At 42.2% G+C, this 22,869-nt stretch overlaps 4 protein-coding genes across 14 annotated transcripts; 2 read left to right on the forward strand and 2 right to left on the reverse strand.

Annotated features, from left to right (window-relative positions):
- Window positions 1–124: 124 nt before the first annotated feature.
- LOC143216200 (trypsin) lies at window positions 125–8,257 on the forward strand. Of its 6 annotated transcripts, none has more exons than XM_076439048.1 (6): window positions 125–286; window positions 1,129–1,254; window positions 1,440–1,850; window positions 1,939–2,203; window positions 2,296–2,540; window positions 2,753–8,257. In XM_076439048.1, exons 2-6 carry the CDS (start codon window positions 1,176–1,178, stop codon window positions 3,085–3,087), a joined length of 1,335 nt encoding a protein of 444 aa, XP_076295163.1. In that variant the 5' UTR covers window positions 125–286; window positions 1,129–1,175; the 3' UTR covers window positions 3,088–8,257. The 6 variants fall into 6 exon arrangements, with proteins under 6 accessions (XP_076295163.1, XP_076295166.1, XP_076295167.1 ...); XM_076439051.1 differs by having other exon boundaries at window positions 144–286; window positions 1,779–1,850; XM_076439052.1 differs by lacking the exon at window positions 1,440–1,850 and having other exon boundaries at window positions 144–286.
- On the reverse strand, window positions 3,472–5,767 carry LOC143216206 (palmitoyltransferase ZDHHC16A). Of its 3 annotated transcripts, none has more exons than XM_076439061.1 (6): window positions 5,010–5,152; window positions 4,800–4,947; window positions 4,376–4,685; window positions 4,089–4,279; window positions 3,702–4,012; window positions 3,472–3,611 (listed from the first exon to the last, which is right to left on the reverse strand). In XM_076439061.1, exons 1-6 carry the CDS (start codon window positions 5,066–5,068, stop codon window positions 3,524–3,526), a joined length of 1,107 nt encoding a protein of 368 aa, XP_076295176.1. In that variant the 5' UTR covers window positions 5,069–5,152; the 3' UTR covers window positions 3,472–3,523. The 3 variants fall into 3 exon arrangements, with proteins under 3 accessions (XP_076295176.1, XP_076295177.1, XP_076295175.1); XM_076439062.1 differs by having other exon boundaries at window positions 3,475–3,614; window positions 4,376–4,692; window positions 5,010–5,767; XM_076439060.1 differs by having other exon boundaries at window positions 3,475–3,614.
- Window positions 6,617–22,439, reverse strand: LOC143216212 (A-type potassium channel modulatory protein KCNIP2). 4 transcript variants are annotated; one of them, XM_076439074.1, is made up of 5 exons: window positions 22,083–22,439; window positions 9,063–9,257; window positions 8,932–9,002; window positions 8,528–8,746; window positions 6,617–8,254 (listed from the first exon to the last, which is right to left on the reverse strand). In XM_076439074.1, exons 1-5 carry the CDS (start codon window positions 22,237–22,239, stop codon window positions 8,144–8,146), a joined length of 753 nt encoding a protein of 250 aa, XP_076295189.1. In that variant the 5' UTR covers window positions 22,240–22,439; the 3' UTR covers window positions 6,617–8,143. The 4 variants fall into 4 exon arrangements, with proteins under 4 accessions (XP_076295189.1, XP_076295188.1, XP_076295190.1 ...); XM_076439073.1 differs by having other exon boundaries at window positions 9,063–9,290; XM_076439075.1 differs by lacking the exon at window positions 22,083–22,439 and adding an exon at window positions 15,110–15,848 and having other exon boundaries at window positions 9,063–9,290.
- LOC143216195 (uncharacterized) lies at window positions 16,899–22,072 on the forward strand. The gene is made up of 4 exons (XM_076439035.1): window positions 16,899–18,476; window positions 18,610–18,825; window positions 19,365–20,637; window positions 20,834–22,072. Exons 1-4 carry the CDS (start codon window positions 18,375–18,377, stop codon window positions 21,355–21,357), a joined length of 2,115 nt encoding a protein of 704 aa, XP_076295150.1. The 5' UTR covers window positions 16,899–18,374; the 3' UTR covers window positions 21,358–22,072.
- Window positions 22,440–22,869: the final 430 nt, after the last annotated feature.

Genomic DNA, 22,869 nt, shown 5'->3' on the forward strand with positions numbered 1-22,869 from the left:
TTGGTGGTAGTATACCGGCCGCATCAACAACCGGAGCGGCATATAATCGAATTGTAATTAATTACATAATTCTGTCAATAGATCATAGGGTCGAGGGTAAGATCGGATGCAATTGTTTTGCGATCATTCGGGATTTTCTACGGCGCGTCTCCCCTTTTTCACGTCGCTAAAAATCGACGCGCAGGACTTTGCGGAAATTCCGGTTTCCTAAGAAAAAAATAACCACCGTTCTCGGAGGTGCAAAGTGTAATCTCGCGGGAACGTGAATGAGCCGCGTAGACAGCACGTAAGTTTTCTTTAATGATCCTCTCTTATTTAGTATACGCGAGACAGAGTAGTTACATAAATCATCTCTGCCAGCGCTATTTTCAACCATGTGACCAGGAAAAAATAATGTTGCTCGACCGTTAGGAAAATTCCTCTCCAAACAGTTGCGGTTATCGATTACGATTTTTCTATACCGTCGTCGATATCGTGTCGGAACTGCTTACAAATCGAAATAAAGTATTATACTTTTCTTATTGTATCGTATCTCGAAACTGACGGACACGAGTTCTATGGAACCCTAAAGTATATATAAGTTCGACCGGTTTCTGTAAAAAAAAACCGCTTGAAACATATCCTTCTGGACATAATTGCCATCCGCCCCACTTCTATGCTGCAACGTGAACGAAATTATGATTTTCAATACCAATATCCACATATGCTTTTGTAGATCATTTTATAACGGTACGATACTGTTTTGATAAACGTTAAGATTTACTTTCTTTCTGTACACAAACAAATAGATATTGTTTTAGAAACGAGAGATATAGTTGTTTATTTTGACTTTTAAATGACATTCGGCGAATACCACTTGGATTATACGTATAAGATCGAATCGGGCTTGATCCCATTCCTACTACAAACAAGGATACTTCGACGGCCAATTGAACATTGCTTCGAAACATGTTTACTCATCGGTGACTATGGATCGACAGGCCGGCGGAATCATGGTTTCCTGAAATCGAATTTTCCATCGATGAAATAAGATAGCTACGAGTCATGACTCAAACGGCCAACAGACGAAGCATTCAATTATCTTCGTATCAATGACGCGGACGATCCTTTTTCCTTTTTACATTCCAGCTGATTCCGGCCACAGGAACAGATCTGTCCCGACCGGTATCGCCACGATGCCGCTGCAACTGAAGAACGTTCTCGCGATACTTTTGTTTGTTTTCTTTGTGTCGGCGCTAGCTGCCAAAACAACAGGTAAATCATATCGATTTTAACATCCGCATGCACGCTTCGTATTTTGATCTGCTTTTGCACGGCTTTTGTAAATAATACGCCACGTGTATACGTCCTGGATTGTGTACCGTTAAACGATCGAATTCTTTTCCGTGTTCTCGTCGATCGTTCCCCGTAAGTATTATGATACGTCTATTCTTTTTTAGGGAGATCAAAGAAAAAGAAACCTATTGTGAAATTGAGCGATAACATTAGCAAAAATCCGTTTCTTCAGAATACGCAGCTAAATAGTACAGAGGGGAACGTATTCCTCCAAGACCGTGACTCTGCTATAAACTGGAATAACATTATCCTATCACCTGCTACCACCCCGTTCCCTGCTAACAATAGCACAAAACAGGATCAGGGCCCATCCGTAAATAACATTACAGACACCACAGGAGACACTGATAGTGTTCCTTTTCTTGCACACAATACTAATCCCTTTCTACAGCCTCTGAGTAACGCTGAGAAAAGTACTGCAACGCCTTTTAAAATTAACCCAGGTAACAATATACCGGGAAGGATCTCTGGAGATTCGAATAAATATGGAAACTCGAGAAGAAAGTCAGATATCAGTGAGTGATCCTGCGCGTACTGAGAATAATAATTTATTATATATTTTCTGACTGTGACTGGTCCTAATCTTCCAATTGCTTGTTTTAGTGTGCGAGGAGTATGGAAGACAGATCTCAGGCACAGCATCTGTATTACCTTTAGTTTCCAGTCCAACAGTGGTCACAGTTTCCACTGAAACCTGTTCCGATGCGAACCAGCTTGTTATCGGAGGTGTTACTGCCACTCCTGGTGAATTCCCTCACCAGGTTTCCCTAGGAAAATTCAATGAGGGAACGTACAAAAATCTTTGCGGCGGTACACTCATTGCACCGCAGTGGGTGCTCACTGCAGCTCATTGTACTTACGATCCAAGGTACTGTCTTATACTTTCTCTGTTGATTTCATTGTAAATAAACTATGGACTTTCCTAACATTGTTATGCGATTCTTCGTGTATTTTAAAAAGCCCTACAGATGTGCGCATTGGTTTCCATGATCTACGAGACGCGCAACGCGGTATTTCGACAAAGGTAAACAAAATGATACGGCATCCTGGTTACAAGCCTCCTTCGATGTACGACGACATAGCTGTGGTGAAGCTAAACGAAGTAATTGGATTCAATAAGAACGTCAGGCCCGCCTGTTTGTATCTGCGGTACGACAGTGTGCCTACGCAAGCGTGGGTTAGCGGCTGGGGTGTTACTGAATTCGGTAGGTGTAACATTTAAATATCTGGTCACTCCATTAAGCGAAAATTCTCTTCTCTTCTTTAAGTACAAGTGTTCTAGATTTCAGAATATGTGTGCGAAAGGATTTGCTTGTATTCGTAAAATTAATATAGTAATATAGAAATTCGCATTATTTAAGAGATGAGCTAATAGTCTGGGTGCAAAGAATTCTTACAAGTGGACAAACGTTTGCAGGCGATGAAGAGGGAAGCAACACGCTGCAGAAAGCCGATCTGACGATTCTCGATAACATAAGATGCTCGATACGGCACAAGCCATCAATACAAATACCATACGGGATCACGCCGAACATGGTCTGCGCTGGCGATCCTGCTGGTGGATGGAATAAGGACTCTTGTCTAGGAGACTCGGGTGGCCCGTTGCAAATCGTTCATCCAGATAACAAATGCCTCTTCCAAGTATTCGGCATCACCAGCTTCGGACAAGGTTGCGCGTTCGCTAACATGCCTGGAGTGTACACGAAGGTCTCGCATTATCTTGATTGGATAGAGGGTATCGTTTGGCCGTGAGCTTGTATTCGTCTTATGAACGTACGCCTTACTTTGCAAAGATAAAAAAGTTTGTTTATTTCTGTAGCAATCGATCCAATCGATCTCTCAACATTGAAAAGTTTAAAATACATTTAATAGTAAGATTGTTTGAATGTACATTGGAGAGAATGATATACGTTTCTTAGAGGTACAGTAAAGAGTACATCTTCGAGAACAGTGCAAAAACTTTCCGAAATATTTCTCAAAGCGTTCAGTTGACATTGCTAAATTATTTTTATCCTCTTCCTTTCTCTCTTTCTGTCAGAACGAGAAAGAAAATTCGTTGATCATACTGTAACGCTAAAACAATCGTAACTTTGACTAGAAGTGTTTGTAATCTGCGGGAATAGCTTCTTCGTGACTGTTGAAAATAATAAATGCAAGCACCGCCGTAGACACGGCGCGAAAATTACACTCAAAATATCTTTGCATCGTGTATGGTCCTCCATGTAAGCGCATCCCCGTACGGGCCATGGTTCGACGGAAAAATTATATACCACCAGCTTCTATAATCAGGAAAGAAGCGGTAGCATTATTTATTGGATGATCGTATTAAACGTGATTGAATCAGTGACGATTGGTTGTTCATTTACCTGTCGACTATGCCTAAGAACAACTTCCAGTTCTGCACCGTACCGAAGTTGTACGGATTCTCGTAGACTTTCCCAAGCTTTTTATACTTCTCGGCTTCCGTAGTGTTGATACGCGCTTCTATACTCGTTTCTCCCTTTGTTATAAGAGTCCCGTGCCACCACATTAACACTCCCAAGGCGGCGAAAGTCGTTACGCAAATTAACGCTGCGAAATTGATAAGTTGTCGCCTCCATTCCTTAGCTTTTACGTCGGCAGCCTGCTTAGCTATTTTCGCTATCTCCTCCTCGCTCAAATGATCCAAGGACTCGGACTGAAATCGATACCGGTATCAGTTATACTAATTCTGTTCGTTCGTTCTAACAATCACAGTGTTGTACAGTAATTACCACAGGGATGATCTCGGAGTTATTGATCCTCACAGGATGACCATCCAAGTCTGGATCTTGCGCTGGGAAGCATTCTTGATATGCTATTTCGACTCCAAACAGCATAATAAATATAATACCTAACACCATGAAAACCATGTACTGGAAGAAGTACCGATGATTGTAATGACCGACACAGTTGTTCAACCACGCTGTTTTTCTATGAATCAAGGAATTTATCGGGAAAAAAGTCAGCAGTACAGTTTAACTATAGGAGTGTTAGTTAGAAGTTTAATCTAGAAGGATACGACAATGGTGGTCCATCTTGAGAATACACCTATTGCACACAGAGCAGTGATGCGTTCTGGGTGGTTTTGGTTTAATGCATTTCTTACAAATGCTCACAGCCTCTGGAATAAGGCCACCTTCCGGTGGGAAGCCAGCCGGGACATTAACGCCCATATAATAATGGAAACAGACATTCGCTAGCAACCAGTTTCCGACAATTAGAAGGATTATTGTCATCGCTGGACTCTTCTCCCACCAATATGGCAGACCGATGTAATAGGCAATGTACACGATGTACGTGGTTAAAAGAGTTACCATTACTACAAACACCTGTGAACTGCAAAGCATAGTAAATATATTGTGACCGATATGGGATTCGTTTATATTCGCAGAGGCCAAATAATTTGTCGCACAGACTATACGAAGGATTATGAAAGTAATTACCGGTCCTAGGCAGGCGATGAACATCTCCACAAACACAAACATCGGCTCTAAAAGTATATCACAGACGTAACTCCAGTTCAAGAAGTGGTTGTAAAACAAAGATTTCGTGATGATTCGAAGCTGCCGCCACTTCTGCTGCAAGTGAACCCTAAAATCGAAATGTTCGATGAAGAGATAATAATCGTTTTTCGTTGATAAACGGTGACTTACTTGACGGTGTTCGGAGTCTTCGTTATCGACCACTTTATCCGAACCATTTTGCTTAACATGTAGACCGTACTATCCTATAATTCTATTAGAAACTAGTTAATTGTTACGAGATATCTACCACCCGATATCGTGTTCGACTTCACGTTCAGAAACTTCGTGTGGTCTCTCATGTAACCATGAACGTTCCTTTCCTTGCAGAACATTAGCTTGAAGTACTTTCTCACAGTTATCAGATACGGCTGCTGATACAAACAATTTTGATCGAACTTCTTGGAGAAACGAACTATAGACAACACCTGACAACACCAACACAGACACGTCTTGTACTTAGAGTAGATTGCTCGCAAGACTCAGCAAGACTGCGCTCACAGACTCACAGCAGCTCACAGACGAGCTTGTTGCAAGTTGCAAGCTACAAGAATAAACACCTCGTGGTTTGAACACAGACACAGATCCGTACAGAAATTACATGCAAAGCATTTCTCTGTCTCTACGGTTCTGAATTACCGACTCTGTAAAAAATGCTCTAGTACCGCCTACACCGACCAGATACCAGCACAGACTTATTCCAAAATTGATTATAGTGACCTCTTCTTATGGGTTGGAGAACTGTGCTCTAAAAAAAGAACTCGAAGGAAAAGGGTATTGAACGATTTCTTCTTTACCTACTTCGTTGCTTACCCCTTGTGAAAGCAATCGACATGCATAAATATTTTTGAAGTTTCTCGCGTTTCTAGGATTGCAAGGGTGCGGGATGCACCTTCTAACATCGTATGTGTCATCATAAATGAACGCACGGTTGTCTACGCAAGGGTGAAGGGATATTAAATCTACTAAACTGTATCGTCAAAAAATATGTAACGTTGCAATAAAAATGTTAGAAACCATGAAAGATCTGCCAGCCTTCGTTTAGCAATACTGTACCTTTAATGAACTTATAAAAAGTCAGAAGACATTCAATTCGATGTGCATGTGCATTCGATCATAGTCCTGCCTATAATGTACAGCATAATAACGAACGCGGATGTATGCGACGTATCAATTTAGTAAAACAATCGATTCCTTGAATGGCACGGGTCGTACCAAATATATATATTTATATATATATTTATATATATGTCGAAGAGCAATCAAAAGGAAACCGATATCTCTTATACATTAGAATCGCGTGGGAACGTGGCTCACGTTCCGCCCTGAATATATTATGATACAGACTTTTACAATAAACTTGAGAAATTCAACGGGCTCGATGATAATTTGTACACGGTAAAATATCGCTTTAGAATGCCTCGAGTAGACGCCAACAATATCTATATATAGGTATGATATTCAACGACAACGTCTCGTAGTTCAGAGACGGGCAACGGAATTTGTTGAACTGAGAAACTAATTCGCCTCCTCTTACAAAATAGATTAGCGTCTCAGGTGATGTTTTAAATACTCCAGCCTGTTCTTTTCAACGATAGATTGAATCAATTACTTTAAATTGAAACTCTTAGTCGCTTCATGGGAGTTATTAGAATAAGGGTCTGCCCGTCTCCGGCAAATAGAGGGTTAGAGAATACTCGTATCGATAACAATAATCTGGAAAGGCGACGGTTATAATATTTAGTAAGGTACGAGAGAATCACACGAACCGTGTACCACGTCGGGCCACGTTTCTTAGTTGGTCGAGGGTATCTAAGGTGTAGTTAATGGGTATAATATCTACTTTATCTCCATCGGAGATGTCCCATGGGTCACCGAAGACATTCTTCCTACACTCTACACAGCAGGCATATGCGAACACCACGGAACCATGCGCGCTTCGCTTTAGAATTCGATCAACATTACATGTTGCGATTAAAAGAGGAAACTTCTGTGTCCTCGAGACACAGGACAGGTTTCATCGAATGTCAAACATATAATTTCGCATCTGCCTGAAGCCTAGTAATTTCAAAACCGAGTAACAAGATTGAAATGTTTCCTCAAGCAATTTTTTAAATATTAGACTGCGGACGCGTATGCAAATAGAATTCACAGAAAATTCGAACCGGTTCTGAATAGAACAAAAACCAGTCTTCCTGCTAATCATTTCAGGAATATTTTATCCTGTTTGCAACAAGCGCTGAAGTCTAAATGCCGTCCGCTCTTTATCCGTACGTAATGCACAAACGACGTCGAAGCTCAACTGTTCTATAAACGATCATTTTCGGACAAAGAGCGCGGCTTGAAGATCCTGAGAAGTTGAATCGAGGATAGTCGCGAGACCTCGCGAAAAAGAAGCTACTAGAGCGAATATAAGAGGTCAAAGATTAAATTCGAGCGGCTGAGCATCGAACCGACTGACGAGCTCTCGACATTCATCGCCGCGACTCGGTAATGCGGTTCGGATGCAAATAGCAAAAAATCGAGAGACTCGGAGTTAATCTCGACGCATCGATCCTGGCTAATGATCACTTGGCGCATTCTACTCGTCCGGAATTGCCAACGGGGCGCATACGTTTCTATTAGGTCAGTGCAAAAGCATTAAAATACAAGGAATCGAGCACAAACTTTTGCACTGACCTAATAGTTAGTGGCTCAGGCGTCACTTTTCACTTGTTACAATGATTTTTTTAAAAATCTGGTTCTAAATAATAATCCTCACAGAAATTACTAGATTATATTACTTGGTGCGATTCATTATTTCACGATTGAAATTGCTATTACTATCGAAAAATTCATTATGAAATCCTTAGCGTAATAGTAGATTTTTTAAATATTGTGAAATAATCGCCGACAAGTAATAATCGTTGCATCTTTGTTCCCGCTGGCTTCGCTACCTCGTTCTATCGTGTATTATCGCACAAGTCAAGATCTCCGTCGTCGAGCGCGTCCGTCGTCGCGGTATTTACAAAATGTTGCAGTTGCCAAGAGCGAAAGAGGGGACTGAAAGATCTCTGCGCCAGGGGTTCGGTAATACTGCTAGCGTTGTCATGTTCTCGACAGCACGGTTGAAAGACTGGGTAGGTAGGGTAAATACATATTTACAAACGGTGCTCGAGAAGCTCTGGGAGGAGGATTCACCCGTAGAGCTCGCTCGAGCGCCGGGAAACTAGGGAATCCGTGACCGTCGGGAACCGAGCGATGATTTTAGAGTAATCATAGCGATCTCATAAGACGGTGTCCAGGGTGTCGAGACTTCGCAGGAGCTGCTCATCCTTGGAACACCACTGCACCAGCTCCTCGATGGTCACCACACCGTCCTTGTTGGCATCCATTAACTGCGGAAGGAAATTAAGTTTGAAATCTTATTAATCCAGTACCTAAAATGTTACTTGAGCCATTCGCATGGTCTTCGCCATTAAAGAGTGTCTATTGTTCATGTCTAGACAGTGGATTTTATGCGTTTATGACAAAAATGGATGGGTGTAACTCCAAACAGTATAAAGATGTCTGCATTGATGCCGATTTCTTATAATTAATGCATACAATTTTTATTTTGCATAACGATTGGCAGTCTACCCATGTCTAATACTAAAGGAGGCGATACAGACGTGAAAAATACGGTCGACGTGTTCCCGGGCAGCCAAGTGCGGCTCGCCGATTTGCGGTTGAGTGTACCGGCCCAGCATCTCGTAGATGGACCCAACCACGTCCAGCATCTCCTCTTTGCTGATCAGCCCGTCCCCGTCGAGGTCGTAGAGCCCGAACACCCACTGCAACTTCTCCTCCACCGAGCCTCTGGACACTTTCGATAGGATTGTCAGGAACTCCTGAAGATGAGAAGTTTTACATTTATTCATGAAGCAATAGTTATTAGGTCAGTGCATAAGTTCATGCCTCATCCTGTGTTGTTTTTCAGTACGAAATCCAGCACGAACTTTTGACCTAATATTTTATAATTCCAAAGAGACGTGGAAGTCTCAACAAAGTAGAAACTGTATGAATGGATCCGCACCTCGAAGCTTATCTTCCCAGAGGGTTTCCTCTTCATGGTGTTGAAGACGTAGTGAGCATACTGGCTGGCGTCTGAAATCAGATTGTATGTAGATCGTTGTAGACGCAATTGGTGAATATTTGAATGCTCACCTCCCTGCGGGAAGAACTGGGAAAAGATCTGCTTGAAGGCCTCTTCGTCGACGAGGCCGGTCGGGCACTCCTGCTTGAACCCCCGATAGATCAGCTGTATCTCCTTCCTCGAGAACCTGGTGTTGGCCGCGAGTGTCGCAAGCTCCTCCGGCTTGTGCCGGCCGCCAAGGGCAAGGGCGCCGGCGGTGGAACCCCCTAAAACGCCCCCGAGTTCTTCAAGCTCGCCCTCTGTAAGTTTGCCAACAGGCGCTTCACTCCTAAGACTGTACCACGCGTTCGAGAGTACTCCCCTCTCACCTTTCGGTCTTTCTCAAATGTGCGTCATCCTCTACATCAGTTTTTCTAAAAGGGAAAAAGAGTTCTGCGCGCCGCCGAACTTCTCCCTCTCCCTTAAATCTCGACCAGGCAATGCATAATCCAAAGGAGAGGGGACGGCGCGCTCTCGGTGTCTACTTACGAGAAACAGGGTGCAAACAAGAGCTCGGAAAGAAGGAGAAGATACGCCGGGTGCCCCGAGAAGACAGACACAGGCTGATCCTCCTCCAGGCAACCTGCTTACGCTCCCCCATAGAGCTAGAATTGGGGTCTACGGGCAGTGGAGAATGCCAGGGCCTGAGCAACTGTTGCAATCTCGGTTCTTGGCACGGTCACGAATAGACCACGTGTTTTATGCATTCGTGGCAAAAATGAGCAGCTGCGATTTCACACGGAGATCGAAAGAATTGAATAACGTCAATACGTTACCTACGACCTAGTCAAATTATTAAAGGAAGGAAAGCTAATCTAAGTAATTAATTGTATACACTTTGCGTACTGAAACTCGTAGGGCACAAGTATTGAGATACTTCACGACATTTAGTCTCAAGCCCTGGGAGAAACTCTGGGGCGAATGTGCGCGTGGATAACCGCGTCGATGATATCTCAAGGTGTGCACAGGTGCACAGGAATTGCAGGCGGAATAAAGACTCTCGGGAGGGAGGCCTAGAACCTAACCCAGACCCAGGTGAAACCAATCTGGCGTACGGATCGTGACTCGACGACCACGAACTTGATGAAGATCGTGTTTCACTTGGGCTGTGCTCGGATGGAAGCCCACAGTTCCATCCTCTTGCCGGTGGTCCACCTGTTAACCGGCGACATAACACGTCGTTTCCTAGTGGATTATATGCATCAAAGAAGTTCTAATCCTTGTAATCGTAAAATAAATCGTAATCGTGTAGTGCTGACGCTTATCGCCGATTAACAGGCGAACAGTCCAATGGCACGCCAACGGATAAATGCTCGTCGTTAGAATAGAAAGAGATACATAGGTCGCTAAATAGATCGCAGGTGGTTCGAACGAGAGTGAGAGAGAGAAAGAGCTATTGAGCGTACAATAATATCATAGTTCAAAGTCGGAAGGTGAAGAGAGCCAGATGATCGGTTTCCGGCCGACCCAGCGTCGAGCGATCGCTTTCGTTGAGGATCTAGGAAACGTTTCTCAACGTTCCGCGCGAGTCAAGATAAAATACAAAATTCACGATGTAACACACGGCTAGTCTAGACTCCCGGCGTTATATGTATACATATGTGCATGTATACTGAAGCGGCCGCAACGTTTCTGATCGATACTGATTAACGCAAGCCGCTATTAATATATTGAGTAATTGCCGGCGGTAAAATCAAGGCTCAAGAGCAAACGAAAGCGTGACCCAACACTAGAATTTGCAGAGAGGGAACTCGAGAGCTCTAGAATATCTATAGAACAAATGCAGCTAGAGAAGGGACCTAGTGAACCACAGTCTATGCAGAGCTCTACGGAAATGTGTTCCCTCAAAGCGTTCCGTGAATCATGGATTTAACATAACCAATGATTTTTCTGAAAATAAGTTGAACATTTCGTGGTCGTTTTGCCTAGTGTTCACGGAACGCCTTGGTAACACTGCTACGGTAATTATTCGGTGTACAGAGCGAAAGTTACAGCATTGCTATTTATATTTTGATGGAAAATAAAAATTGTCTCCATTCATTACAAGACACAGCAGCGACATAGGCATTCATATCTTCCCTTAATAATGTTATTGTCTTTCAACTGAATTAAAATTTTAATCAAGCCAACTTTTACCCAGCACACCGAGTGCTACGTGTTCACTGACTGAGATCTACAGAACGAACTCTATGGACTAGCTAATTCCTCAGTCTCGCAACTTTCAACTTCGGTAAATACTAAATACTAACCCTTTGCACTCAAAACGAAACGTTCACGGCGTTCTCGGCTGTTACTGCGAAAGCGTTAATGGAGCCCCGTTCCGGGGGGGAGGAGGCGACAATGGCTTCAATTAGCGAAAGTAGCGTGGGAATAAGGTCGCGGAAACGGTAGTCGCTCGTAATAAAAACTGCTCGAAGTGCAAAGGGTTGAAGCGTTAACGAAAAGAGCGGTATGCCGATCGATCAGATGAGCAGTTCGCAGGCTGATTCCGCGGATTCGTGTTGTCTACCTGGCATGCAGTCAAAATTCTCTTGTAATGTACGCATGCTGCCGTTCAGTACTTGAAAAACGACCAGGCGAACCGTTCAACCGACGTTCCTTCTCGATAATGTCGCGTGTACCGGTGACAAACGGATCGAGCTACCCTCTTGGGGATCGTACACGTCCCAAGAGCAACCGGTCTCTTCCCGTGACGTTTTCATCCTCTTCTATTAACACGTCCACTGTCCTGATTAATATTAACGTAATTTCGGAACGCGGGTGGGTTTTTGTTTGTACAAAAGCTATCCTAAACGTGTACCAAGTTTCATCCAAAAAGCGCTCGCCCGATTCACGATCTCCCCTCGTAAGGTAGAAGCTTCCCATTGATCGTTCCAAAATTACAATTACGGAACTTGCTGAGGAGCGAGCAAATATTAGCCCATTATGGAGATTACACGATGCTACACGATGTAATCTATAGAGAGCTGCGTTAACCCATTTGCATCGTTGGCGTATATACGCGATATTTTCCTGGTTACTATCGCCAGAACGTTTCTCTTGGATAACGGTGTGAGTGGTCGTGAACAGTTATCAATAGTATGTACAAATATGTAACAGTATGTACAAATTACTGAAACATTAACATTAGGCTTACGGAACACTAAGAATGACTATTTTCTAAAAATCGAACCAGCTAACCGTAAACCTAGTGTTAAGATTTCTTGTACTATATAAATACAATAAGAAGAAAATTTATAACAAAAGTATTTTACTCTGATTATCTGATACAAACGGGTTAGGATCGAATATACAGGGTGTTCCCCGAGTCGTGGACCGAATGCTAAAGATAGATAAGTGTTTACGTTAACGATCGAGCGCGCTTTCTCTGTCGAGGCTTTTTCGAGTGTAAACGGCAACGACGAGGAAAAAATAACTCGACGGTCAGCTTCGTCAGGGGTCAGACACTCTGATCATCCGATGAAGCTACCCTTGTAACGTGTTTGGACAGTCTTTCCTAAAAGATGCGACTCGCACGAGAAACTCTGAACAAAGAGGACTGTTCCAACCCTCAACAAAGACGTTTCTGATACGTCGAATGTTATTTATGCTGTAGTAAACATTAGTGGCTCTGTGTCGCAGTTCGAGACGTTAATAAACATGTGCTAATTGAGTTACTCTGTAACTTCAAATACTACGCAGCGGAATTACTCTATAAATTCCAGTACAATTTGGATTACTCTAGAACGTCAAGTACTACGCAATTTGGATTACTCTAGAACTTCAAGTACTACGCATTTGAATTACTCTAAAACTTCAAGTACTACGCATTTGAATTACTCTAAAACTTCAAGTACTACGCATTTGGATTACTCTATAACTTCAAGTACTACGCATGTGAATTGATCTAGAACTTTAAGTACTACCCATTTCAATAACTCCATAACTTCAGTTCTAGTACTACGCATTTGAATTGCTCAATTCAAGCTTTTGAAGTACAGTGTAGTAGAATTACAGATCACCTAAGGAATATTCATAACTGATCATTAAACGGACTTTTATGGAAATTAAAAATTGCATTAATTGCAAGATACACGATTCTGTTCGAACCGTTAACTAATTCTGAATCAGTTGCATCATACTCTGTAATTCTGCAATTCTGTAATTCAACTGCAAGCGCGGGGTCGCATCGATATTTAATTAAACAAAAGATCTGAACGTAATTGGGTTACTCCGAAATTACAATTTCGGGAGTAATTCAATTACAACGGCGCGCAATCGTGTCGATAGGTCAGCAGGATCGCCAAGGGAGTGCTGGACGATCAATTTTGCGGAAACCCGTGAGTATTGATCAAATGGCAAGCAACCGGTTGCCCATATATTTTTCCTGTCAAGACGCTAGACTAACGACATTAGTTTTCGAACTTGGATCCTCGTGCGAGCAAACACCAGATAGAAGGATGGGGGCTGGCGAACATGGTCGCGAATGAGGCGTTGAAAAGGGGGCTTTCAACAAAAATTCTACGCTGTCCCGACGCTCGAGAGAGATCGTCCGAAACGCGGCCGTGCGCTTTGGAAGTTTCTTGTACATGTACGACGGAAAGAGAAAGAGAAAGAGAGAGAGAGAGACGTATGGCCTGCACCGTGATTCGACTGGCAGCTCTGGGTCCCGGGCATCCGGGGTCACCATAGCAACGGGGGTTGGAGCTACCCCCGTGGCCACCCTGTTTCACTTTCTGAGGGTTTTCGTCAATCGCGAAACGCGGGAATCTGAGACAAGGCCGGATTCAGAAAAAAGACCACCGAAACGTGTCCGAGTCGTCGCCATCGGTCGGTTCCCTAGCTCATCAACTACCGCATCCAAAGAAAATACAGACAGAGATAGAGAGAGAGTGTCTAAGGTGGTGTGGGAGGCTGAGTTGGGGCTTCGAAACTATTATCACATCGATTCCGGGTCCTGAAGAACCCTCAAACTATTGTGGAGAACTCTAATTTCTAATCTTTATCTGTTTTGGTTGCAGACCCCATTTCCATTCCCATATGGGCTTCATAATCATTATTCTTTTGATTCTATGTATATATGAAACGGTCTCGGCATGGCAATAATTATTGCAACTGCAAATTACCATGTATATGTGCACAGACGTTACAAAATTATTATAGAAGAAGAAGAAACATTGATATGTACATGTTATTGATTTCTAATAAAACGCTGGATTAAATAAAGCACAACATTATCCAGGACAGGAAGTTAATAAATAGAAGCTTCAATTTCTTGTTTGCTATCTTTTACTTCGTTCTATAGAATGGTTAATGTAGAAAATGAAATATACAAATAAAATATAAGAAACTTAACTCTTTAAGTGTTTCATTTAACTTTGGAAGTGTACACTTGCGTGATCAACACGGAAACAATAAGGTATAAGTGCCTCAAAAGAACTGTAAAATTTAAGTCAATTATAACAAAATGATAAATGTTTATAATTGTGGGTATGTCTTTACATTTAAATTTTTCTATTCAGAGACTTAGAGATGCATCTTTAAAATTCAGAAATCAGACTTCATTAACAATTAATGAGAGCTCGGAATAAATTTTGAGGGAACAGATAACCGAGAAAGCCACAGGGGAAATAAGAACTGATAGTTGTGAATCCCGGTTCCCCGGTAACAGTTATTCAAAAGTTCCCCGCAACAGTTCGACTCGGAATCTTGAAGTATAAGAGTTCGAAGCCGTTCATCTCTTTTCAAGCCTCGTGCTAAATCGTTCAACAAGGACTCGTCCGGGGCAAACCAAGTGTGTCGGGGGTGGTCAAGAAAAAAAAATACAGGACAGAGATACAGAGTTGAATTCGATTGCTCTGTCTGAGTCGATGGGGAGTCTCGCACCTTGCCGTTGCATCTTTGCCAGCTGTAATCACTGAACACGCGCGATTAAGGGGGAGATCAGTCTGTAGGGCCGGAGAGCTGTGTGTGCAATCCCTTGGTTCTCAATCTCGGATCAGTTTTCCACGGCGTATCGACTGTCAGGCCTGCACCCGGCTTACTTTGGAGAGGAAACTCGAGCGGCACTACAGTCCGTCTGTATGATTGATGGACTTACTTTTCTCGCGGCTCTTACGTGCCTTCATTTGCCGGTTCGATCGTACTCTCCTAGAGAATTTCAAACAACCCCTACGATCCAAACCGGTCTGCGAATCGTATCCCAATCTTACGGTGTTGTTCTTTAGCTTGGTTTTTCGATCTCTATATTTGCGCTATTTCTCTCTCGGCTTCTTCAATCTCTTCGACAGGTGTTCCTTGTGCAGGTAGCTTCTCGCAGGGCTGATTGTTTAATCTCAGAGTAGCGTTGTTCATCTGTCGCTCGCCTAACCGATCGACGTAATTGTGCACCTGATGAAACCGATCGATCGTACGCGACCGACTAAAGTAACTCGCGGACGTTATGTTCTCGGCGGAACGAGACGCGCACGACCATCGGCACAACCACGATGTGCATCGAAAGCCAGCCTCTCTCTGGCCACGCAAAAGCACGGCACCAGCCCGCTGACGCGCAAGCCCGAAACCGTTTTTCTACTAAGCGTTGGACCACGACGCACAGTCAGCTGACGACATTCATGACACTCTATTAATTATACGTTATTAATTACTAGACTGCGGATCTTTATACGTTTATCAGACGATAAAACCTTTATACATACTATATTTATTGAGATGATAAAAATATTATAGGAATTTAACACGTTCGCTACCAGCGTCACGGACATGTGACGTCCACGATCTTGCAGTTTACTCAAAGATCTTCGAATTAAGTTTAAAATATTTTGGCAATGGAGAGTTGATCAACGAACAATTGCTGGTAGCCACATTTTACAGCTTAATAAAACCACTGAAGAGAGAAATAAATTCCAATTTGGTTCCTATGTCTTCCAATTAATGCAAATAATTTTTATTTTGCATAAAGATCCGCAGTCTGTTAATTGCAATCCCTGACCAAAACGTTAGGACCACTAACAATTTTCAACGTTTCTCGTACTTTTAATAAGATCTTAAAGCTTGGATGGAATTTGATTGCAAAAGCGACGTCGATGGACCGCGCCACCCGTATTATTTGAATAAACGATGATCTTTCGTCGTGTTATCGACGAATTTATTTAGCAAAGTGCTCCGCGACTACGTCTGGCCTCTTTCCCGTCCGAGGAGCACAGCCTAGATTCACCGGATCACTCTAGCTCTGAATATTCCGGCGGTTAATTGGGTTGGTCAACGACTGCCACTGACAATTTCAGCCCTCCAAATTTTTATCTAATCTAGTTTTACTAGCAGCTAGCACTTGTATCTTCAGAGTGAATATAGTCCTTGGATTGTGTTTCGACATGAAAGCTGCAGATTCTTAAATATCTTTAAATATCTCCACTGTCTTCATAAAATTCGCAGGAAGATATTACTTGATAGATCTCAAACAATATTCTAGAAACAACTGTAAGTCTCGCAACTCTAGATACAAATGGCGATCGCTAAGAAAAATGTTTAAAGCAATCGTACGACCATACAGAGGGATCCAGCGCGTTAACAAATTGAAAAGCAGAATTACTCCGCACAGTGTGTACTAATGGAAAAGCCAACAGGGAAGCCAGCTTGTACACAGACAAAGCAACCGCCTCGAAGGAACCATTCCAGAATAACGGACGGTCCCGTTAATGCGCCTAGTCGCGCGAGAATGTCGTAAAGCGGTCGTTTCGCCTCGAACAAAAGCTCCACGACAGCTCTCTGTGGCTTTATCGATGGCCAGACAATAGGCTGCGAGGAGCGTGTGCATCTAACAGTCGCCTTTGCATTCGAACAACAACAGATACCTATCACGATGTTTAAGTAAAGACGAAAACTTTGAACACGAGGCACTTATTCCGGCGTTAAGACCTGTTTACGATTCGATTCTTACTGGTGTAACTATCGCTGGAATCTTCGTTCCACGTCTAAACTTGTTCCTGATCGAGTATTTTTAGTCCTGAGTGGCTGGCTGGCTTCTGAACGTCCGGGGTCTGACTACGCGCGATTTTTCTACTGCGCGATTATCGTTGAGTGTACTACTTGCTGCCTGTTGCTTTCGCTCTACAGCGAATTCACCTAAAATAGTAAGCATCTGTGTTACTACCGGTGGATGGAAAATGATAAAATAATGAACAGTACCCTTGGAACCCTAGCCTCTTGACCTGAGGTAATCAAAATTAACGATTTAGTAGTGCGGCATTTAATCTTTTAGAAGTTCCCCATTTTATTAACCCCTTTGCGTAAATTTGGTATGTAACAGGATGTATTAGAGAGCGGATCTTTACCGTCTTACATTTTGTCATTAATGCATAAAATCTACAGTCTATTAGTAATTATGTACAAGTTACTAAAGTATGGAAGATAATAAAAAAATTGCAAATGGGTTGATTTATTTTGTTAGTAATTTCGCAGCTCGTTACCTGATCGTATTTGCGTTTAAATACGTTCTTGTTTTGAGTGTTCGGGCGCCGATTTTTAAACGCCCGGTACATGCGCAACAGGAGCATTACCTGGAAACGACTAGAACATCATGGTTTAGTGGTGTAAACACGATATGAAGCAGCGAGAGATTCTGTTTCGCTATCATCAATTGAAACTGAGCCAAACGCGTGGTCGTCGTAAACCGGACGATTCACCTAATTTATGTTGATCGTTGATAACCGCACGCGGCAAGCCACGCCAAACGTTGTCGGTGCACAACAAGTAGTAGTGGACGTTCATGCACCGGCTACTCGCACCGGAAGGGACCAACATGATCGGAAAATCAGGATGAAGAAGGAAGACTATGTTCCAAATTTTAGTCGATTATAAATGTTATGTTATATTATGTTATGTTTGATTCCATACCTGCGTAATTTGATTAAAAATCATCCTTCGCCTCAAGCCAAATGTAAAGAAGCGGTAGCCATGTTTGAACGCGAATCGATAATTAGATCTATCGTCAATTTGCCAAACTACCCCATCTACTTAGGTACTTGCTGATAACAAGGATCCAAGTACATATTATCGATCGGTAGTATCAAATTTTGACGTTGATTTCTAGATGGCAGGCAAATATGTAGATCGTGTAACCGATAAATCGTACGATTTTTAACGATACGCAAAAAGATGTTTGATTAAATAAAAAATCCATCAGTATCGAAGGGGCCGTTCGATCTTTCCGCTGAATCGGATCGATCCTTTTTTCGTGGATCAATGTTAGACAGAGTAAAGCGTTCGGAAATTAGAGACGCAACTCGTGTGATTCGGTTAGCAGACGAATTTTTCGATCGGCCATATCAGAAATGTACAGGAACCAGGAAAAGGATTGCGGCTGAATGCCTCGACATTTGAAAATGAACGGCAACGATATTGGAAGATTATCGTACAAGGAATTGCAGGCCCTAGCAATCAGATACCGTGTGCCAGGTAACATTAAGGTAAATGATTTGTTCTTTCTCCACTTTTCGACATGGGAAATTCGCGAACTCGAGCCACCGGGTAATTCCCAATCTTAGACAAGTGTACCTCGGGTAATTGATTTTTCGAACGATCGCGATTTTCTCGGCGTAGAAGAAATTACTGGTGAGAGTGTTGCAAGCTGCGAAGGGCGGAAATGAAAACGAGGTCAACAGGCTACTTCAGGATTACAAGCAGAATCGCAAGAGGAAAGTCAGGAAACTCAAAAACGGATCGGTTCTCGGGTTAACCTCCACACCGCTGGATAGTCCTGACTACGTTATGGCCGATGACTATTACTTCCCGCAACAGCAACCACCTTATCAGTGGGTGAGCCAACTTCACCCTCTTAAATTGCGCACCTATTTCTTCACTAAACAATTAATCATGCTTGGGTCGACTTATCAATATTTCTCGATATCTATATCTCTATATTTCAGAGGTATATTGAAGTAAAATATATAAAAATAATTGTAATACAGGAATGAACTTAGTATCATTTTTATGTTGTTATAGTAAAAATTAAACTACTCAGAAGAAAGTAAATTTTATTTTGCAGTATTATTTTGAAACAATGGATCTTAATGTATTCTGGCCTTGGGGTCCAGACATTTATCAGTACTCTAATTAATTACCTTGTGCTTTGTAATTCTACTATAAATCAGAATTACTAATTACTGGATTGTAAATCTTTATTGTAAATTGTCTGCATCAATTGCAGACACAGGGACTAAGTAGAAATTTCCTTCTTTCTCTAACAATTTTAACAACTTATAAATAATACATTTCATACTTTCACTTATTTTTGTCATAAATGCATAAAGTCTATGGAGTAGTTCAGTTGTAATTGTGCTGAACCGTGTGCTCAGGTCGCTGCGGAGGAGGAGATAGTGAGTAGAGACGATGAGAGCAGGATGCCCCACTATGAAGAGTTCAAGCAGTTTCTTCTAAAGAGAATACAGAGGGAGTTTCAGACGTACGACACGAATAACAATCAAATACAAGATCCAAGCATTGTAGATTTAAGAACAGCATCTGTCTCATCCGTGCTGCAAAAAGATCCCTTGGACACCGATGACTACAGCAGGTCAAACATCATAGCTGTTAACAATGCAGAGTCGCTTGTATACCAACCCAATGATCACGTGGAGTATCAGACACTGGAGGATACGAGTAGCAACGTGCAAGGGTCTGTACTGCTGAAGAAGATGCTGCAAGCACCGGTGGGTGCAAACTTGGGGGAGATAGCTAGCCCAGTGGTCAGCGGTTACAGGGTTTGGCCAATGGATCATTATCAGTCTAACGATCTGCTGGACAACTCTGACACTCTAACAGCAGAGTCGGATAACGAAGACAACGAAGAGAATTTTGAAAGCAACGCAGAGTGTTATGGACTTCTTAGTCGCATAAAGGGAGAGTATTTATTGAACGAACCGACTTTCGTAAAGAACGTGGACGAGATTGGCCAGCAAATCTCGAGTGTACTCACAAATGAGAATGTCAGTCAGTACAAGTATTCTTCCTCGAATGTGGACATGCAACAGGATTACGAGAACTGGACCATCACCAATGTCATAGACCCAACTGAGGCGAATTGCGCATCGTCGGATGTCCAGTCCTCGAAAATATTTCAGTCCATGTACTATGATAATATGGGTTCCAATCCGTTGAACAAGCCCATCAACGAAGAGAGCTTAACGTGTCAGTACAGTATGGCCGAGAATGTACATACTTACAACTCTAATCAGAATCTATTGAATCTTAATGTAACTGAGGAGAACCAGTACTACGACACGAGCATCATACCCAGCGGACCCAGCGTACAGTCCGACATAAGTAACACGTGCTATTTACAGAATTTAATTAAGTACAGCACAGAAACTAGCGGAGAGTATTTACAAAGCACTCGCTCGTTCTCGAATGCAAACCAAGACTTGTACTCATCCACGGTCTCACAAACCTTCTCCAACAACAGTCACTTCAACTCTGCCCCACCATATGTAGGCACATACAGCAATCAAGGGAATGTTCCCTTGCCCACCAATTTAGAACAGCAACGACAAAATTGCAGTACTTCCGCGCAATCTGAATCTAACGTTAACAAAAATAATTCTGGTACTCTAGATAAGGTGCAAAGTAGCGGTACGTTCTTTTCGTATTATTTATAACTATATAACGCTCGCTTTGAACATTGTTTAACACATTTCCTGCCGCGTCACATTTGCGAGTTTCTATTTAATTCGATTCATAAAATTGTTGATGTTGGACAGTGTTACCAAAGTGTGCAAGAGAGAGAGAGAGAGAGCACGAGACGCCCTGAACAATTAAATGTTTTCAGGACTGCTGGACTCGTTTTGGCCCACGAAATTCTCGAAAACTCCCGGGGACCCGGTGCTGGAGAACATTTTGAACATGATCGATGCGAAACGCGTTGATCTAGCGAAACTGGATCATACGTCCTGCGTGTATTGTTATATAGCGCCTATAGTATCGCATACGCCGGTCTCTTCGAGTGTTGTTTGCTCGCAAAAAGAGAAGTTCGTCGCTGAATACAGACAGCACTCTTTCACCCCGCACTGGCTGCTGTATAACGATGCGTCGAGTGGCACACGTATGACCAATCTACATTCGGAACTGGAGAACACGCCAGAAGAGGCACAAATGCCGCGTACATCGACGCCCAACAGTAATGCCGATTTACGAGAGTCCGAGAACGAAGACTCCGTGGCGAAGGTCTGGCAGGACTATGAAAAGGATGGGAACATCTGTGAAGATTTAAAAGTCGAAGTCACAGACTGTCTGTTCTCAGTAATCCATACTGAACCACTGGTCACTCAAGCTAATGATACCTCCAAGGATTAGAGTCAATAAGAAACATGTACAGTTGATAGTACATAAAATTGTATGTAGCAATTTACGTCGTAGGATAAGAAGAAGTACAAAATCTTTAATTAATTATGTAATTTAGAAAAAAGTACAGCAGGACCATTCCCGCACAGCGATCGGAAAATTGCTACTGCCCCTATATAGTGCCATTGAAAAATCGTAAGATTGTAACACTATGATTATTTAAGGAATTATTTAATAATTAACGTTTTACAGGAGCGGTAGCAATTTTTTGATGCGTCACGCGGGGCCCTACACAGTATTTGGTTACTCATTATTTATATATTTAAGAACAAAAGCGAATCAAAGTTCCAGCGAGAGATTATGTTTAATCGAAAGAGAACATAGGTTGTTATGTTTTCGCAATCGTGGATGGCTACGTTTGCGGTGTTGAATAAACGGTGCGGAATTATGTGATTATTAAAAAATATCATTTTCGTTTCCTCGATGGTGAAGATCGAGAAGAAACAACACTCAAGCATCACCGTTAGCCAACCGTAAAAAGATGTAGAGCATTTTTTTTACGAAGAACCAAGTCGTAAAGATTACTTTCGATCATGTGTAATTATAATTTTTGTAACGAGGCGTCGCGCACACTTTTTCCAATCATTCGCTCTCTTCGACCTCGACTAGCATTTGTAGCATTATATATTTTACTAAGGAAATAAATTGTGAAGCATTAGAAAAACAGGTGGTCTTACTCGGTATACCCTCTGCCTGCATCTGCGTCTTCAGATAATTGAATACTTTCACCGGAATTGACTCCTTTCTTCGGCTTCTGTACATCCCCATCTCGGTATCCACAGTTTTCGAACTTTTCTCCGAGGATCTACCCGGCGTCACGTTGACACTGTACATTTTCTTATTCTTCGTCTATTCGTTAACGCAGCTCGAACGTCTCTGTCCCTTTTTATTTTTATTGTTATGTAGCGATTGTTGATGCACGACACAATTAAGACCGTACGACAGAAGGGAAACTAAGATGCACATCGGGTTTGGATGCACGATGCAAACGGAGTAGTCAGCGAGACCAGATCTCTAGCCGCACTGCTTTATAAAAAAAAAGAAGCAATACCGCAATGTAGGTGAGAGTGCAGTGGCGCATTCGCCCTGTATCTAATGAGACCCTCGAAACGTGTGACTAATTATTGCACGGTCTTGTGCATGTCTTTTTTCCACAAACAGTGTACCAAACAAAAAAGTCTTCATTTCATAAAATTAAGAAAAAATGACTATAAAAAAATATAAAACGCTTTCAGACTTATATTTTCCCTCAGGGAAATTATAATCACCTATAATCGCTTCTTTAAAAATCTTTAAATTCAAATACTAAAATCTAAAATGTGTTTTGTTTCTCTAAAAAAAGGGTAGGATTTAAAGTATTTTACAGTTCAAGATGCTTTTGAATAAATGATGATTTGCATCTTTGATTGGAAGGATCATCAAATTGTCTGCTACCTGTAAATAAAGAGCATAAGGTGTTGCAAT

This window comes from Lasioglossum baleicum, chromosome 15 (genome assembly GCF_051020765.1).
Source record: "Lasioglossum baleicum chromosome 15, iyLasBale1, whole genome shotgun sequence".
Classification (NCBI taxonomy): Eukaryota; Metazoa; Arthropoda; class Insecta; order Hymenoptera; family Halictidae; genus Lasioglossum; species Lasioglossum baleicum.

Coding starts and splice junctions, on each gene's coding strand:
- LOC143216200 (XM_076439047.1), top strand. CDS start 1,092: ATGACGCGGACGATCCTTTTTCCTTTTTACATTCCAGCTGATTCCGGC. Junction 1,255..1,439: donor GCTAGCTGCCAAAACAACAG/GTAAATCATATC, acceptor ATTCTTTTTTAG/GGAGATCAAAGAAAAAGAAA. Junction 1,851..1,938: donor GAGAAGAAAGTCAGATATCA/GTGAGTGATCCT, acceptor TGCTTGTTTTAG/TGTGCGAGGAGTATGGAAGA.
- LOC143216212 (XM_076439073.1), bottom strand. CDS start 22,239: ATGTACAGTGTCAACGTGACGCCGGGTAGATCCTCGGAGAAAAGTTCG. Junction 8,747..8,931: donor CTGGGAAGATAAGCTTCGAG/GTGCGGATCCAT, acceptor TCTCATCTTCAG/GAGTTCCTGACAATCCTATC. Junction 8,255..8,527: donor ACGTCGACCGTATTTTTCAC/GTCTGTATCGCC, acceptor TTCCTTCCGCAG/TTAATGGATGCCAACAAGGA.
- LOC143216195 (XM_076439035.1), top strand. CDS start 18,375: ATGCCTCGACATTTGAAAATGAACGGCAACGATATTGGAAGATTATCG. Junction 18,477..18,609: donor GTGTGCCAGGTAACATTAAG/GTAAATGATTTG, acceptor TTCTCGGCGTAG/AAGAAATTACTGGTGAGAGT. Junction 20,638..20,833: donor AGATAAGGTGCAAAGTAGCG/GTACGTTCTTTT, acceptor AAATGTTTTCAG/GACTGCTGGACTCGTTTTGG.
- LOC143216206 (XM_076439060.1), bottom strand. CDS start 5,068: ATGTTAAGCAAAATGGTTCGGATAAAGTGGTCGATAACGAAGACTCCG. Junction 4,948..5,009: donor AAGACTCCGAACACCGTCAA/GTAAGTCACCGT, acceptor TTTCGATTTTAG/GGTTCACTTGCAGCAGAAGT. Junction 4,013..4,088: donor ACTCCGAGATCATCCCTGTG/GTAATTACTGTA, acceptor TATCGATTTCAG/TCCGAGTCCTTGGATCATTT.